Source organism: Panthera onca, chromosome A2, assembly GCF_046562875.1.
Source record: "Panthera onca isolate mPanOnc1 chromosome A2, mPanOnc1 haplotype 2, whole genome shotgun sequence".
Lineage (NCBI taxonomy): Eukaryota > Metazoa > Chordata > Mammalia > Carnivora > Felidae > Panthera > Panthera onca.
The window spans coordinates 97,863,904-97,883,194 of NC_138340.1; the positions used below are offsets into that span (position 1 = coordinate 97,863,904).

The following is a 19,291-nucleotide window of genomic DNA, read 5'->3' on the forward strand; positions in this document are numbered from 1 at the left end:
GAAGCAAATGAAAAAATGCAAAAAAGACTTGAGGATTTTAAAAGTTTACCCTGTGAAATAACTTAATCATTTTCTCAATGGGAAAAAAAAAGTATCAATTTTTTACTATTTGTTAGGGTATCTCAAAGCTAAAACTCAGAAAGATCAGACATTTTCAAGTTCGTGGCAAGATTTTTTATGGCTAACTTCCCATAATTATCACAAATTTCATTATTATAAATTTCATAAATTCTAATACTTTTTTTTTAAGTCACAGGCTACTGAAGAGAATAAAGGACCTTTCATAAATCAGGGAGAGAATTTTATCTGAATTTATATTTAATGTTTAATTTTAACAGCTATAACAGAATGCAGTCTATCACTTCTAATGAGGTATTTAAATAAAGTAACATTTTAACGTTCTCAAATTTTACTTCTCATGATGATGTGAAGCCCTTCATAGCAGAGAGGTATGCATGCGTTCAGGCTTTTTTGATCCCCTATTTCTAGAACAGTAGCTGATCTATTTTAGATGCTTAACAAATATCTAATGAATAAATTAATCAGTGGGTTTATATGTTTAAATATTAGCTTAAGATATGCAAACCTCTTTTTGACTACGTTAATAGAATATTTTAAAATACTGTAAATATGTTACTATATACAAATATAGATATGTTATTTACAGATAAATCACTACTTGTGTTAAATGAAAGATATGCTAAATTTTCATCATTACCTTTTTAGCATATTATTTGATACATATTTGTAACATTATGTTAGTAGTAAGGTATGAGTGAGAACATCATGAACCCTTGAGAATCCTGGCTCAAGACATGTGTTTCTCTCCCATCCCTCTCTGCAACCAGCAGTAGCCATTTTGAATTTTACGTTTATCATCCCATTCATTTTTAAATATAGTCTTATTATAAATGCATGTATGCTTAAAATATGTTAGTTTGCTTGTTTCCGAGTTCTATAACAGTGTTTAACTGTATGTAGTCTTCTGGGGCTGGTTGTTTCATTCCACATTATGTTTAAAACATTTGTCCATGTTGCTGGGCAAGCTTACATTCGTTGTTGCTGTAAACATTCAATAATATTATAATAGAGTTGTATGGTGACAGATGGTAGTTATACTTGTGGTGAGCATCGCATAACTAGAGAGTTATCAAGTCACTATGTTGTACACCTGAAACTATGTAACACTGTGTATCCACTCTACTTAAAAAAAATTTTTTTTTAATTCACTGAATGAAAACTCCACAATTTATTTCTCTATTCTTCTCATAGACTTTTGTTATCTATTCTCTTGCCGACAGGCTTCTGGGTCTCCATTGCTCTGTGCGTTTCCAGTGTTTTGCTATACAAACATCGTTCAATAAGCATGATTGGCCACACCTCCAGTAGACATTTGCAAGTGTTTCTTTTGGGTATATGCCTAGAAGTGGGACTACAGCATTATAGGGTACAGTGACACTCATCTATGTGAAATATTCAATACTGTTTTCCAAAGTGCTTATCTAATCCCCATATCCACCCTCAGTGACTTTTACCAAGGGTAAAATTCTCATTGTGGTCTTAATCTGAACATTTTTCATTACTGATCAGAGTAAGTTTCTTTACCTAATTGTCATTTGTGTCTCCTCTTTAGTGAGATGTCTGTTCATGCCTTATTACTTATTTTCATGTTTTTTTTTCTTATTACCAAGTCCTTTTTTATATTTTAGATACATATCATTAGTCAGCTATATATCTTTAAAGTATCTTCTCCCAGTTTGTGGGTTGTCTATTTTTTAACGATTTTGATGAACACCAGTTGACAAGTGTAGCACAGTAAAATTTATCAGTCTTTTCTCTTAAGTAAAAATGTGTAGGTATTGTTTAAGAAATCCTTCCCTACCCCAAACTCAGAAAGATATTCTTCAACCTTTTCATATAACAGTTTAAAATTTTGCTTCCCATATTTAAATCCTTAAACTACCTAAACTCAAGTTTTGTACTTCTTATGAAGTAAGAATTTAATTTTGTGTTTGCCATATGGCTAACCAATTCTCTGAGCACCATTCACTGACATCCTTTCCCCCAGTCAGCTGTGGTACCATCTCTTCAGACGTATATCATTGTTCCTTATGTAGATGTATCTGTTTCTGGGCTCTCCATTCTATTAATTGGTTAATTTGTCTATCCCTATATCAATACAACCTTATGACAATTACTAGCGATTTATAATAAATCTTGATATCTGGAAGGGAAAGAAACCTTCCTCCCCTCTATTTTTTTTCTTTAGCACTAAAGAAAAAAATTGTTCTTGGCACTAAAATTTATCTTCTTTATAAATTTTAGAATTAGTTTACATTAGTTTCATGAAAAAAACCTATTGCAATTTTTCTTGGAATGGCATTGAATCTATAGATCAATTAGGGGGGAAATGATGCCTTCATGATTTTGAGTCTTCCTGTCACTGAATGGACTACCTTCTCACTTATATAATCTTAGTATCAATTAAGTTTTATAAATTTCTCCATATAGACTTTGCACACCTTCTGTTATATTTATTCTAAGTGCCTTACAATTTTTGCTGTTGTTATAAATGGTATATTTTTAAAACATATATTTTCTCAATACTTGTGTTTCATGTGTAGAAACAGAACCAGATTTTTCATATTGATCCTATAGTTTACTCCTAGGCTTTCTTAAAATTTTAATAGTCTATGGACTATTTATATCATTGAGTATTCTATTTCTTCCCTTAAATACTTACAGATTTAATGGTCTTTTTTCTTTCTTTACTGCAATGGCTAGGATTTCTAATATATTCTGTAATAAATGTGATGGAGGGGTTCACTCTTGTTTTGCTCTTTAATTTAAATGGAATTCCTTTAGTGTTTTCCAATTAAAAAATGACATTTGACATTATTTTAGGTAAATAACCTATATAACTTTACCGAAAACTTTAAAAAAATATTTTGACAATAACTCAAAATAACTTTTTTCTTATATCTACATATATATCTATGTAGATACTTATATGTTCTGTTTCTGTATCTTATATCTACATTGTCTACTGGAAGGAGATTTATTGATAGAAGTCACTGGAAAGTCATATTAATTCAAACTTCAATTCAAAAGAAGAAACACCTTCTCTTTGCCAACACAGAAGTTCATATCCACAGTCTATGGCTGATTAAAACTTTGGAGAAAAACTCAAAGCATGTGATCCCCTGAGAGTTTATACCAGATGGAAAACATGCCATTCAGGACCTGTACAAGCTCCTGGCAATTCCATTAGTAGCTCCTATGATGCTGCTCTGGTCACTACCACTAAACCCTTACGGAATTAATAAGTTAAATTAGAAATCTAAGCTCCTGAGGCATCAGGGTATAAAACTGCAGTAGGACTCTCTTGCCACTGACTGCCATTATAATTCTGATTTTGTTGGGTATGACAGGGAAACCTTACTAGCTTTTATATCCATTTAGTTTTTATAGTGTTAATTCCCATTCAATGTCAATATTGCTTTTGTTATTGTTTTAATTTTTTTTTCAATGTTTATTCACCTTTGAGATACAGAGAGAGACAGAGTGTGAGCAGGGTAAGGGCAGAGAGGGGGAGACACAGAATCCCAAGCAGGCTCCAGGCTCTGAGTTGCCAGCACAGAGCCCGAAGCAGGGCTCGAACGAACAAACCGGGGGATCATGACTTAAGCCAAAGTCGGGACGCTCAACTGACTGAGCCACCCAGGCACCCCTATTGTTTTAATTTCTAATGTCTTCCAGGTATGATGTTAGGTACTGGTGAAAATCTGATGGATTATAATAGCATCCATTCCTTCCAGAATAAAGGCCAAACATATCACCCTGGCTTATGGAGCCCTCAAAGATCTACCCCTACCAACATCAACACCTCTATTCCCATCATCCGCCCTCTGGGGTGCATCCTGCCTTCTAGCCACACTTAGAGTTCTCTAGATCGCGTGGTTTTGCTTACATCTCCAAGATTTTGATGTGCTGTTTCTTCTAAGATAGGCTTCCTTCTACTTGTGAAGTGAATTCCTATTTACAACTCTGTATCAAACAGTACCTTCTTATTAAAATAGTTATGACAGTGTTGGCTAACAATGGATTTCCATTCCAGTGCTTCAATTCCTGGAAGACATAGCAGGACTCACCTCTTACTCATCTTCTACTACCAGCAGTTATCATAATACTTAGCACATGATAGGAGCACATGTCTGTTTAAAGACTGTATTTCAATGAACATGCAATTTGAAATTAATATATAAAGCAAATAAGTGTTTTAAGTTTGTATTTATTTTCTTACACAGAATTCATATTATAGTAATCTATCATTTTTAAATGTCTTTTAATTTTTTCCCACTAATTTAGACTGCTCCCTTTTTTATATACAAAGCTGAAACAAAGACCTTGGTAGATAAACAGAAAGGAATGGCATATTTCCAAATTAAAAAAAAAGTTCTAAGTAAATTACCTCAATTATTGTTGGTTTCCCCACATTTTCAGCTGTCGGAGACCCATACAGGACGCCATCGCTATATGGTGTCCTTTGGATATATCGAAGCCATCCAGGTCGGTCTGGGTAACCCATTAAATTTGTGTTAAATGTTATAGGATCATTACTAATCTCGCCTAGATAAGAAACACAGAATTAAGATATAAGACAGTTATTTTCACACATGTTGCTTTGGTAATTTCAATCAAAATATTTCTAAAAATTTTTCTTACATTTGTAGCAAACTAAATACACACCAAAAAAACAAAACAAAACAAAACAAACAAACAAACAAAAACCCAACCCATCTGGGAATTTCAGTTAGAGCCTCAAGTAAAGAAAAAATCTTTCTGGTTATTTAGTTTGCCTGGAAATCTTATGCAACAAAGAAAAGCAGTCATACAATGTTTTTGGAAATTTGCTTTCTTTCTTTTCTTTTTTCTTTCTTGCTTTTTTTTTTTTTTTCACATAGGAGTGTGAAAGTTCTGCCAAGGAGACAACAATCTTTCAGGAAAATCCTCTAATCATGCTGATGCACATATTCTCTTGAGAAGCCTTTCTTTCATAACACTCTGGATACTATCAAACTAATCATAATGGATACCTCAAAATGATGAAAGTATCAGAAAAACAAAAATAATGTAATTTTAAAACTTTGGAGAATGTTATAAATCCAAAAAGAACTGTAATTAATAAATAATAATAGCACCATTTGTTAGAATGTGGCTGGTCTCTATAGGCACTATTTCACCTGATTTTCAAACACACCTATAAAAATGTTGCTAATAATATTAGCCCTAATTTTATTCATGGGATATGTAATTTTCCATGTTAAGTAACTTCTCCATGGTCTTATTAAATGGTGAAATTAGAATTTAATCCTGGCAGACTCCAGAAACTATGCTCTTAACTACATATTTTCTTCACAAACATTGGAGCTACTGCTCAAAAGGCTCAGCTATGTTGTTTTGCAAACACAGAATGCCACATAAAAACCTTTTTTGGGGGGGGGGGGTGCCTGGGTGGCTTAGTCGGTTAAGCAACCATCTCTTGATTTCAGCTCAGGTCATGATCTCATGGTTTGTGAGTCCTAGCCCTGCATCGGACTCAGGGCTGACAGTGTGGAGCCTGTCTGGGATTCTCTCCCTCTCTCAAAATAAATAAAAAAACATTAAAAAAATTTTTTTAAATAACTTATAAAAAGATTATTTTTTTAATGCTGGTGAGAACATGATTAACTATTTTCTATGACTGCAGGTATGTTATTCATCATATAATTTACAAAAATAACATTTATATTAATTCTAATGGTACAATTCTCAGAAAGTTCATTGTTTATTACTTAGGAGTCATAGTAACAAATATATTTTTGCTTGCTACCCCTTCTATATTTTAATTAATTTGATGGTATTCATCAAATGGGGCAGAGAGAGAATGAGACACAGATTCTGAAGTAGGCTCCAGGCTCTGAGCTGTTACCACAGAGCCCGGCATGGGGCTCGAACGCACTAATTGTGGGATTATGACCTTAGCCAAAGTCAGATGCTTAACTGACTGAGCCATCCAGGTGGCATTAAACCAACAGTGAATTAAATAAGGTTTCACAATTAGTATTATTTTGAAGGAAAAATTAATCTTCATTATATTATGAAGTTATATAAAATTATCTCATATTGTAAAAGCTTTCTTGAGAACTCTTTCTAAATACCGTATTTCATTCTCTTCTACAACATATGTATAGTCTTCCAAAGATCAATATACTACATAAGAATCGAAGTCTCAATATGGAAAATCATAACTGTACAGCTATAATTATTTCTACACGAATACAGGTAGGTCATTTGTCAGAAGCACAAAACTCAACATTGGAAAACTAGAAACAAGCTTTTTTTTTTTTTTTAATTCAAAATGAATTATTTCCTTCTGTGATTAAATTTTTAATCTTAAAACAGGCAATATCCCTACAACAGCCAATTTATCACATTTACAGACCATTTTGAATAATGTTAATAATATTTGATCATAGACCTTGTGAGTCATATACACTGAACAAAAAGGAAAATTGAGTAAATTACCCACTTGTTTCCCACCGAGAACATACCAGGCTTGGGGTAAGGTGGAAATTCCCCCTTAAAATACTCTCTTTCCAAAACATGAACAAAGAGGACACCTGCAGATGGGTACACATTCCGATCAGAGTGCACCTTCGAGAAAATAGTGTACACTGAAAACAAAGGAAAGATAAGAGATCATGAGAAACGCTCATAGTTTGCTTACACTGCAAAGAAGGGTTTTGCTTCTTTAGAAATTTCTGGGAGAACTGAAGCAGCATGCAAGATATTGTTACGAAGTTTGTTTTAAAGGAAAGTGACTTCAGGACAAAACATGAAACAACTCTTTCAACATGGTGTGTTTAGACACTCAAATATTATGTAAACAAAAGTAGGCACATTTAATAATTAAAGCTGTTATTAAATAAGAAGACATTCATAATATTTTTTTGGTAATTTCTTTTTATGGGAATCATTACCAACAAAATATATGATGAGAACTGACCCACCACATAATTATGATTACAGTTTCTTTTTTCTTTTTTCTTTTTTGAAAGTGAAGTATAAAGAGTAATTTTTAAGTGGTAAAAATCTAAACCATATTAACTATTTGCCAGACAAAGCATAGCAGACTATATAATATCAAATGTATATAATAGGTGACTTTCATATATGCTTATAAAAATGCATTGGATATTTTTTCCTCATATTTATCCTAGAAATGATTTACTCCATTTTACCTGATCTTGACTTTTAATAATTCTATTAATCTATTCTAGTATGCTACATCCCAAATAAACATAACAATCACATAATAAAATTTAGCGCAAATAATTTCTTTAAATGAAATGGGGCAGATTTCATGAGTTACCGATTACTTATGTGATGTGAGTACATTAAAATGGCTAAATTGGTTTAATTAGTTCCCACCTATTCTTTTTCCTGTGATATCATCATCTCCACCAACACATTACTGCCATTACACTTGTCACCTCTACAATCTCTTTTAGTTTTTTATCTTCCTGATTGGCTAGTGGTGGCAATTTTTAAACAGATAAATCCTATCAGGTCAGTTCTTTCTCTTAGTCACTGATGGATTTGTGAATGTAGTAATTAACCTTGAGAACCTCAAGGCTGCTTACCCTAGGCTCACAACTAAAAGCCCTAGATAGCAAAATCACTGACAGTAAATTTTTCAGCATAAAAATACAAACTCTCACAAAATGCTTCTTTATCTGTGAAAACTTGTCCCTGCAGTTCTGTGGATGGCTGACAAAAATGGAGAACTGAATGAAAATATTGTAGCTTCATGTACCTATAGCTTTGCTACTAAAAACACAACTTCAAAGGCTATATAACAGATGGAAGGAAGCTGCAAGTTATGTTTAAACTAGGTACGTAGAGAGACTCCTCCTTTCCTGACTTGATTTGCTAGTATTCATAAGTACTCTGCACATGGCCCTTAGAATACCCAACTTCTTCCCCCCAAGAACAATTTACTCACCTGTGGAAATGGTCCCATTCCAAAAAACAAAAACAAGAATGAGCAAGTCACAGAAAAATAGAGAGGATGAGAATGTGAGATTTTTCATCAGTTGGATTCCACAGCCTCCCCTGAATGCCAGGTGCTGTGGAGAATGTGAAAATGGAGGAGGCCCAGTCCCTGCCTTCCATGAGTTCACCATTTGGTTTGGGAGACCAATGCCCACCTAATTAGGTATGTTCCCAGACGTATGGACTGCTCTGGCAACACACAGTAAGATGGTGAGGAGTAAATGGAAGCTGGAAAAGATCTGGAAAAGATTTATGTAAGAAGCAGAGTTCCATATGGCTCATAAAATACTAACAAGATTCTGAAACTCATAGATGGGGATTCGGGCATTTCAGTGGTGAAAACTTGTAAGATACAGTCGTGGGATACTGGGGGGACCTTTCAAGGAAAAAAAAATTAAGTTGTGATCTTGAGATATATTTAAGGCAAAAGGAGAAAAACTAGGAAGAAGAGTCAAATTATGGAGATTTGTGAACCCCTACTGAGAAGTTACTTCATTCTGTATGTCAAGGTGGTTAAATTCTAGATCACAATCCTACCCTCAAAGCACAGCAGTACTTTAAATAATCTAAAGGAATCTCTCTAGAGTTTACATAATTTATTCTTTCTAGAGATTAAAACACCTTGAAGTCCAGCACTGAATTTTACTTACCATTGTTATTTTCTTGGCACTTAGAAGGTGTCTGACATATTTGAATAATTTTATCAATGCCTGTTGAATGGATGAAAACCTTCTACTTAAAAAGCACTGTGGAGGTAAACACAGGTGTTATGTTTGTGCACTAAATGTATACATAATACTTAACTTAAATTTCAGCTTTTTAACGAATTAATTCTCACATGTGTGTAGCAGTTTATGGGTTATCAGCCTCCATTTACATTATAAACTAAGAGTCTCCCTTAGTTTTTGCCGCCATCAGGTAATAAAAGCTAGCTTCTAAAGCCAAAAGAAAGGTTGTTCATATTAAACGATATTGAAATGATTCTATTTACTATATAGCCCTTGGCAAGGCCTGAAGGGGAACCACGAAGGGGCACCTGCCACTGCACATGACCTCACTACAAGGACTAGTATGGAACATCTCAGTTTCCGCTTTCATAAAAACCATTTCTGTGATCTACAGAGCCAAACCACAATTTACCATGGCCCTCGTGGGTTTTAAGATGACATGCACATTTCTTTATTCACATGTACTCAATTGCCTTTCTGCAATGTGCTGAACTGCGTACTTGCTGGTCAGTTACCTTGGCAACTCTGCAGTAAAGGCTGCTTCACTGTAAGTATAGTACGCCATTCACTCTGAGAAAAACATGATATGGATGTATGGCACATTCATCATCTAGAAATGGAAAATGACTAAGCCACTATGTTTTGTTTGTGAAAATGATACTTCCTTTCTGCAGCATCAGTTTAAATTACGGGCACCCACACAACATTTTAGAAGGGCCCTTTACCCTTCCCTTTCCCATTTGTTACCTGCAAAACAAATCACTCTTCAACAGAGGCTATCTGGGTGGTATTTACACCTAGCTTCCTTTTGGAAACAACACGGGACACAGAATTCCAAGTTACAGGCTCTTGTTCTAAGCATGAGCTATATAAATAACGCTGATTTGGTCTGCACCGACACCAACAATGGCTGTGACTCAGTTAACACGTGTTGCATCCACATGTACCTAAGCAGTACTCACAAACAGAAAGCCTGAAGTGTATTGCTTTCCTTAAAAACAAATCTTAAAAATCAAATTTAGGGGCGCCTGGGTGGCTCAGTCGGTTAAGCGTCCGACTTCGGCTCAGGTCACGATCTCGCGGTATGTGAGTTCGAGCCCCGCGTCGGGCTCTGTGCTGACTGCTCAGAGCCTGGAGCCTGTTTCGGATTCTGTGTCTCCCTCTCTCTCTGACCCTCCCCCATTCATGCTCTGTCTCTCTCTGTCTCAAAAATAAATAAATGTTAAAAAAAAATTTAAAAAAAATCAAATTTAAACATTCTAAGAATCCACAGTACTAAAATCTAATGATCTCTGAAATATACATGTGTACAGTGTCATGCTAATCAAACTGAGGTCACAGGCTCTGGTCTCTCTGTGTATCACATGGCTTTGCAATTGTCTACGGCTGCAAATCCATTACCTCTGCAAACACATGCCACTGGAAACAAATGAAACTGAAAACCAGTGTGTGGCTAAATCCCGTGCAAATCCATCACCATTAATGGGAAAAACAATTAAACCAAAAATTCAACCCACAGGGGGTCAAAAACAGCATCTTCAAACAGCAAGGGTAGCTAGATTTGCAAAGATTAAAAACTGAGGACAGTCACAGAGAGCAGATTTTTTTTAGGAAAAATTACATATCTAAGAAGAGCAAAAGGGTGTGTGGGCAAGGGGCCAGGGTCCCTAAACTCAGTTCAGTGTTCTTCATTACCACGCTACCAAAAACTTTACAAAACTGTTCTCTGTACATTTTAGTCATAAGGTACAGAAAACTACAGATCATGTCAACAACCATGTGACAGCAGAGAGCCAAGAATCAAGTAACAGACGGTGATGGCAGTAACAATAAAGTGGGGCCTCATGCTAGCTAAATAGCATCCTGTCTTCCTTTATTAATAGTCCATTTGAAATTTTCTCCCTAAGGGAGCCACATCGTGATGAGGGTGTGCATTTGAGTGCTTATGTACAATTACTTAAAAACAAAAGCAAATTTGGATGTATTTAGTAAACATGAAATTTTGAAAGGATTATGGTGGTGCATTGCTAGAATTTATAGCATATAACTTCGCAATTATCACAAGGATTATTTTTAATGGCATATGTGTGTGTACAGGCACGTACAAAGTCCCTTCTCTACAAAAAAGTCCAAAGAACACTTACCAGACCTTTTTCTGCATCACCAAGAACAAGTGCACGGTTATAAAATAAACTAGCTGCTGAGTGTGAGACCCTGCAAGTCCCAGCGAGATTTAAATCTGAAAGCTGTCTCTCCACTGAAATCTCTGAGAAGAAAGTCATAAAGTATTGTCAGTATTCACGTCCAGGTGGCCTCTGTTAGGCACCTATTATGTGTATATCTCTCTCATAGATGCTTTATCAACAAATTAATCATTCTAAAGGGTCCACTTATATCATCACTTTCTAACTTTTAAGGTTTAATAAGACACAGTAAATTCTCACTTTACCAGGAGACCCAAGGAAGGAAACAGTTCAGAGAGCTGAGTTTTCTAAAGGATGGAGTCCATCCTTTTTCATGATGGTACAGCATCATCATTTGGCACATCAATTATTGCATTCTGCTCTATTATACAATGACGTCCTTATGGACCGTTTGGTTGCCTTGTCATTTACTGATCACACACCTCCGCTAGTGGGTCCCAGTCTGCTAATGCTTTTTAAGGTTGTGTGTTTTATAGATTTTCTGTTTTCTCATCTGCAGACAAGTTGTCAGCTGTCATTTCTCATTGTTATTGGTATGTTTCCTATAGCAGCTTCTCTATCCCTTCTAATTTGCTGCTATTAATCTGCTGCATGCACGTTTAGAAACCAGACTACCAAATGAGGTGGCGTTGTGTGTTAAAGTAAGAACAAATTTGTTCTGTCTTAACGCACGCGGGGCTCTGCTAGATGTGAAAAACAGGAGCCTGCATTTGCCGCATCGATTTTGGCCACCTTTTGTGGCAGATTTCCTGGTCCTTAGTTGATGCAGTATACTTCTGAATAGATGATCTTACTATAATTGGGACACAGCCATTATTTGAGATGGCAGCGTAAATTCCATGTATTAAATGCATTCAGAAATAAATAAGTGTACCATAGAAAGTCTTAATTCAACCCATACATTATGTAAACACGAACTGTCAAATCAAAATGAATGGATTTAATGTGTTGTATAAAATAATTTCTTACATATCTGCTGTGTGGGAAATATACTGCATAATTTAAACAAAGAGATTTATTGATTAAGTGATCTATTACCTTCAGCAATAGCTAAATCAGCCTAAGAATATTATAACGCACTATAATTGATAAGTAATTTATTATTAAGAAATTAAAGTCTACTTCTAAAAGCATTTCAATTTTGTTAATTTGCCTCTCATGTTCAGAGAGTTTTAAGACATAAACTGTTCAATGGGAAGCATGACAAGAGTGCTTTAACTGAGTGAAAATTACTTAAATAAGATGGTGCATATTTCTCAACTGTTCATAGCACTGCCTGAAAAAAACTGGGGGTAAAAATGTTGAAGAAGACTTTTAAGTACGTTTAAGATGAATGGTAATACTGAACAGCCATTTATCTGGCACAGCTTTGAAAATAAACTTTTGCCTAAGCAATGAGACATTCCGATTCCTCAAAATCCTCTTTACCTTAAATCCTTATGCTAATCCTAATGTTAAGAACCAGGATATCATTTTAAAAGAAAGTTACGTAAAAAATACAGTTGCTAAACTTATTATATGGCCATCCCCGGTAATTAAAACTTATAAGTACTGTCAGGAAAAAAAATTAAGTTTGGTCTTATACTTTATGGCTTTACCAGCTAAAAGGCTTGGAGCCCCTGAACACACAGCACCACAAGAAGCTGCTACCAATGAATCCGGATTGATTCTAAGGGATGAAACTCATTTGCTGTCTCTGCCTCAAGAGAACTCATTTCAGGGTTTCAGAGTCCGATATATTTATTGTTTCCTTCCCAATTTATTTTTTAATGTATTATTTCTATAGCCAAATTGAAATGTAATTACTAACCTAGATAATTGCTGTAGAAAACTATTCTGAGGAACATCAGTATCCAGCTAGGTACACGACCTTTCTGTGGGGTTTCTTTTCCCCCTCTCACTAAGATTTACCTTGTATTTGATCAATCCAGGTTTATAAATCCTGGCTTGGAATCAAAAGTTTTTCTCAGCAGTCTGCCCTTCACCTGTGAGTTTACTCAACATCAAAGTACTGCAGGCCATTCATTTGGTGGTGGTCAGCTACTGTTTTTATTTCAGTCACAGACCATGCCTAGGCTGTAGAATTCATCACAGGGAAGGCATTAAATTGCTTTTTTAACTTCATTCCTTTAAGAGATAAGGCCACTTTTCTTTACATGAGGTAGAAGAGAAACACTGCATCTTTTTCTACAAAAAGCAAAAGGTTTGTTTTTCCTCCTGACCAAAGCCACTTACCGAAACTATTTTTCTACACTGGAGTGAAACGTCTTGATTTTCCATATAATGATCACATGTTTTTGTTTTGTCCTGTTGTTTTTTTCTTAAATGTCAGTTGGAAAGTGGTTGCAAAACATTGTTAATTGGTGATCGATGAACTTAGTCTCATGAACGCTGCTGTTGAGAAGGGCTTTAGATGTCATCCTGCCTGAGCATGCCAAATATATTTCTCTACTAAAGACAGATCATAGCATTACTTCCTACTTGGATATGGCCTCAGCATTCTTCTCAACCCAGAATTCCTGACAGACACTATCAATCGGAATTGGCATGCACTTGCCCCCCTGGAGAGTTCAGTCCTTCATTTTATAGATAACAAAATTGAACCCAGACAGACAAAATGATGGGTTCAAGCCTACAGGAGGAGTAAGAGGAAAGGCTGGGACTTGAACCCAGTAAGTCATGTATTTTGTTGATTTGGAAGCATAAGGTAATACATTTGGTGGTTGTCTGTACCTTGTTGTTATTACGATCTACTACAGCAAGCTAATTATGTTGCATAATGCCTGCACTTTCTTAATCATCTCTTCTGTTTGATGACAAACCAGAATTTGTCCGAGTTCATTCTTCTATTTAGTGAAGTTACCGTAATAACACTGCACAACGGGAAGAAGTGAGTTGACAGTCACAACTCCAAGAAAGAAACAGACCTGAAGATTCTTTTGTTTAAAGAAAGAAACACACTTGAAGTTTAAAAGGAGACATTTCAGCTGGCATTACCTGAGCCTAGAAGGAGAAACTCATATCCCTGATAGATGGTCTTTTGAAGTCCTGGAACTTTGTGACTCTTCCTCCTACATTTGCCACCTTTCAGAGGCAAAGAAGAATATATATTTTCAGCCATAGGAGCACTTCCTGCTCCTCTCCAACCACAGAGGAAAAGAAGTCATCTAGAGAGATATTTCCATCTTCAAGGCATGCCAGTCCTTGACTGTCAGTAAGCTAAGGAGGAGTTCCTTTAAGACAGCAGAAGAGAATTCTAGCAAATTATTCAGAGTACATATGACTTTATTCCCAAGAAGGTCAAATTAAAGTTTAAGTTTAATATTAAATAATTAGGAAATCAGTACATGATTGTTTTGACTTTCTCTAAGGAGAAAGTTTGTTTCTTGTTTCTTAGGGGAAAAAATAATAAAAGTTTATCAGTAAACCTAAGGCTCACCCATTTTGGAAAGTGAGTCGTGTTAAGAAAGAAAGGAGAATTTGAAAACATTTATCTAAGTGAAGTATATGAATGAGTAATGTGAAGGCTTATTCCTTTTTTATTTAAATTATTCTGGGATAAATTTTAAGTTCCTCTACCTCCACCCTAGGGGAAAAAAAAGGGAATCTATATTTAGAATGCTCTTTATGATTTTTGTAATTTGTGCCAAGATAGAATGATGCCAACTGTGTGGCTCTGAGACTTCAAATTCTTCAAAATCCTATTTACAGAAGAGATACCATCCCACTGCTAAAATTTAGGACACAGCATTATTTTAAAAGGTATAGAAAAAATACAATCACTAAACTTACTTTACTCTATAAATGCTCTTAGAATGTTTTGTGCTCTCTTGAAATTGCCAAAAAGAGATGATTGGAATTCACGGTCAAGAACATCTCAAAGAACATTTGATACCTGAGGTAGCATTTAAAACGGCCTTGCTCTATGAACCACTAGAAACAATCCTCTTCGTACAGTTGATAAGGCATCATTCTCTGTATATTTTGATAATACAGAACTATAGTGATAGTATTTAAATTGGATGAGAAGACCAGGGAGGGAAAAAAAGCTAAAGGTTGAGTTCAAAGAAACTGAGGATGTAGTATCTCAGTAGATTTAGGATGTATTGATCACTTCTATTTTGAGAACTGTAATTATCACTCAAGTTCCAAGGAGAAAATCAGTTTGGGATCCAATGAGAGCATGAAGTTTAAAAGAGGAGGAGACAAGTATCTCTTGAAGATTCTGGAGAATGCTGCATGCAAAGATCTTGGAATCGCACATTTTACTAAGAAAGGACCACAGCAGGGGCACCTGGGTGGCTCAGTCGGTTGAGCGTCCGTCCAACTTCGGCTCAGGTCATGATCTCGTGGTTCATGAGTTCCAGCCCTTCATTGGGCTCTGTGCTGACAGCTGGGAGCCTGGAGCCTGCTTCCGATTCTGTGTCTCCCTCGCTCTCTGCCCCTCCCCCACTCATGTTCCGTGTCTCTCTCTCTCTCTCTCTCTCTCTTAAAAATAAATAAACATTAAAAAAAAGAAAGAAAGAAAGAAAGCACCACAGCAGATGACTCATCGGGGCTCAACAGCTTACTGTGGAACACCTTTTTGGCAAATCAAGTAGGAAATGGAGGGACATGCTCAAAGATAACAGGAGTTCTAGAGATCAAAGTGAAAGAGAAGAAACTGAAGAAAAAAAGAATGGATGAGTGTAAATTTAGTGCAGAATGGTGTGAAGTCCAAAGGGAGAGTTTTTGGTGATCTCATGTGGGGCACCAGGAAGCAGAGCAAGTCCCAAGGCCTCGGGAGATGAAGAGATTTAGTACATTGCAGATGGCAACACCGCCGAGAGTCATCTGGGGCCATAACTAGGAAGATCAGAAAACAGGAAGAGGGGATATGCCTAAGAAGCTGAGGGCCCTCAGCTTGAATAAGGAAGCAGCCAGATACTGATGATCATCATGGGTAATTCCCTTGAAGAAACCAGGAGGAATCCCTTGAGAATATCTAAGGAAGGTGTGGGGAAAGGACTCTGAGATGACGGGCTTCGGTCCTGGAACAAATGCATTTTTTAGTGCTTTTTAAAACAAAGTTTTGTGATCTTCTCATGGGAAGTTATTGTTATAAAACTCTATGTTTTATTATGGATATTACCAATCAAAATTCCTTTAAAAATGCAAAGATATTTGCGGGTTTGTTTCAAAAACAGCAGAGTAGAAAATTGGAAGCCTCTGTCTTACTGTGAAACAGACCTGGAAGTGGATGATTCCAGCTAAGGAATAATTTGGCGCTAGCTGGAATAAAGCTAGTGACCTCTAATTTTAGAGCTGTATGAAGAGAGTGAGGTAAGCCAGGAATCATTCCTACAAGGTACCCAGGATTTGTTATATGGCAGTAAAGCCATTTTTATCACATAAAATTACTTCTCTTCTAAACACATTTTTAAATTGCTATTTTTATAGACACTTTGGTTGCCCCAAAGTTATGGAAACCAGGCTACATGCAAACATGCAGGAGCACATATAGCCAAAATTGTGTATGTGCATATGTGTGGTTGGGGTGGGGGTGGTGGGCAGAGATCTTAAAGGCAAATAATCAAGAAATGTTAAGTGAAAGCTTATGATGATAATCAGCATTTTGAAAACAACTCATCTTTTGGTTATTAAGTAAGTCTTTTTCTCCCTGATGAAATGCATTATTTCAAAGGTCCTGGCATATTGCTAATGGACACATTTATGATAGGGAAGAAAAAATTTAGGAAAAAAAAAATCATCCAAGGGTCAGGTCATCTTTCCAATAGAAAGTAAGTGCCATCTAATTATTTAATAGCAAAACATATCAATTTGGTTTTGCAACAACAAAAAAATCAGTCAAAAAACCATCCACAATTAGCCAAAATATTTTATGACCATTTTTCTAAGGTTGAATAAATACTGTTTTTAAAATGATTTATGTTAAATGTGCTTCTTAATGTTTTTCAACGTTGTAAATAAATTGTTATAATAACCACACTGGGACAATTTTTATAAGTGGCAAGGTAATGACTGGATAAGGGTCACAATAGGTTAAAAACAAGAATTATTTTTAGTTAAAAAAAAAGGCAAACTACAGCAAAGGAAAAAAAATTTAGAAAATAATGGATTAAGAACATAGAGGATCAGAAGTTTTAGAAGATTAGGAAAACAAAATCTGATTTTTTTCAGACTGACTTACCAAAAAAAAAAAAATCCACACAAGACTAAAAAAGCAAATGGGACACTGGAAGCGAACATTTAATTGACCCCCCAAAGGGGATTTAGATTTACCACCTAAACTCACCATCTTTCTTCCCACCAGTCATTTTTCTGCTGAAAATATAATTGTTGGCCTGTTTGGTCTTCCAGTTAATGGTTCCATTTATGCCATCAGCACAGCTTAATAAAAAAGCTTTTCAGAATAAAACAAATGCACAAAAAATGAAATTAATGTTACATTAAAATGACTATCACAGATCAGCTACTATTAACTGGGATTAGATTCCTTTCAGCCCACTAGCTGTTTGATTCCATTTAATAAATATTTGTTGTGTGTCACCACAAGGAATATGTAAGGATATAAGGTAAACAAGATACAGGTTCTGCAACTCAACAAGTCCACAATCTTCAGGGATTGATCATTCATGTACACAAATATGAATGAAATATATATGCATATAATCATTACACATACACACAGTGATAGAGAAGTACTACAAAACCCTCAGGAGGGAGCCATAATCCCTGGATAGGGATGCTGTGATAAGTTTAAAGTATGTTTTACATTTTACAGTTGAGGGGGCGCCTGGGTGGCTCAGTCAGTTAAGCATCCCACCCTTGGTGTCAGCTCAAGTCATGATCTCACAGTTTTGTGGGTTCAAGCCCCACACTGGGCCTGTGCAGCTGCCAGCACAGAGCCTGCCTGGGATTCTCTCTCTCCCTCTTTCTCTGCTCCTCCCCCACTCACACTGCAAAAGCTCTCTCTCTCAAAATAAATAAACATTAAAAAAAAAAAAAAGAAATTTTACAGTTGAGTTTTGGAAACATTACATTGGCAGAAATGAGCAGAATTGGGATTAGGGGCTAATAAATAGGAGGCTATCTCTGGAGTGTAGGGTAGCAGTGAGCCCATAAATCAGTGGTTGAAGCAAAAGGAAAATAAAGCTGGGGCCAGTTACATGACATCATGCAGATAATACTGAGAAAGTTTTCAAATTGCCGCATGTCGGTTAGTTAAAAGGGGAGTCAAAGATGGTTTTGACTTTTTGAACCAGGATGACACAAAATAGTGATACATTAGGAATCCCCCCAAAAGGAGTCAGTTTTAGGAGGAAGATGACAAATTTAATTTGAGATATATTAAGTCCGGGGTATTACTTGGAATATCCAGGTGAAACCGTCTAAGAGAAAGATCGAAATAGAACTCTGGTTCATAAGAGAACTTAATGGGGTTTCAGATACAGATTGGAAATTCATCCCCAGAGGAATGATTATTGAAGCCAAAACCCCAGCATAATTCTTTAAAGAGACCATGCTCCCAGGTCACATGCACTAGGCACCCTCATATACCAAGGTGATCTGGAGAAGATACACCTTCGTGTTCTTGAGCCATTCATCTATTCTATTTCCCATCATCGAACCACCACTCTTACTGCTTACTCCCTCATTTTTCATCCTTACCTTTTTTTAAATTTTTTTAACGTTTATTTATTTTTGAGACAGGGAGAGACAGCATGAATGGGGGAGGGTCACAGAGAGAGGGAGACACAGAATCTGAAACAGGCTTCAGCCTCTGAGCTGTCAGCACAGAGCCTGACGTGGGGCTCGAACTCACGGACCGCGAGATCATGACCTGAGCCGAAGTCGGATGCTTAACCGACTGAGCCAGCCAGGCGCCCCTCATCCTTACCTTTTAGACATGATATTCGGGTACGATTTTCCTAACTACAACATTGGGTCTCCAACACATTCTCCCTTCCTCTAACCATCTCAGGTATGTTCCCTCTGGGTTCAGCTCAGTCCAGGAATCCCCCAGGGTATACCCTACAATTTTGTCCTAGCTTCTGGAGCTGAAATATAGCAAGAAGGAACGCACAAAGAAGTGGCATGGACAGCAAAGGCAGAAGAATATGGTAATAAATACATTTATATAGCAAGCACAGAGGATGATTCAGCAAAGAGCAGCAGAGGCAGTCAGAAAGGTTGGACAACTGAGCCTGAAGTGTCACATATGTCAACACAAGAGATATCAAGGAGACTGGAATCAACATC

General features: G+C 36.2%; 1 protein-coding gene across 12 annotated transcripts in view; it reads right to left on the bottom strand.

Moving 5' to 3' along the window:
- SGCE (sarcoglycan epsilon) overlaps positions 1 to 19,291 on the bottom strand; it is a 69,586-nt gene that overhangs the window by 35,158 nt on the left and 15,137 nt on the right. For 7 of the 12 annotated variants that reach the window (XM_081795033.1, XM_060632484.3, XM_060632483.3 and 4 more), the window contains exons 2-4: positions 17,325 to 17,432; positions 6,594 to 6,716; positions 4,472 to 4,629 (exon numbers count right to left, since the gene is read on the bottom strand). In XM_081795033.1, coding sequence (XP_081651159.1) covers positions 4,472 to 4,629; positions 6,594 to 6,716; positions 17,325 to 17,432 — 389 coding nt within the window. The remainder of the gene's footprint in view (positions 1 to 4,471; positions 4,630 to 6,593; positions 6,717 to 17,324; positions 17,433 to 19,291) is intronic. The other 5 variants (XM_060632492.3, XM_078442439.2, XM_078442438.2 and 2 more) reach the window with 2 other exon arrangements.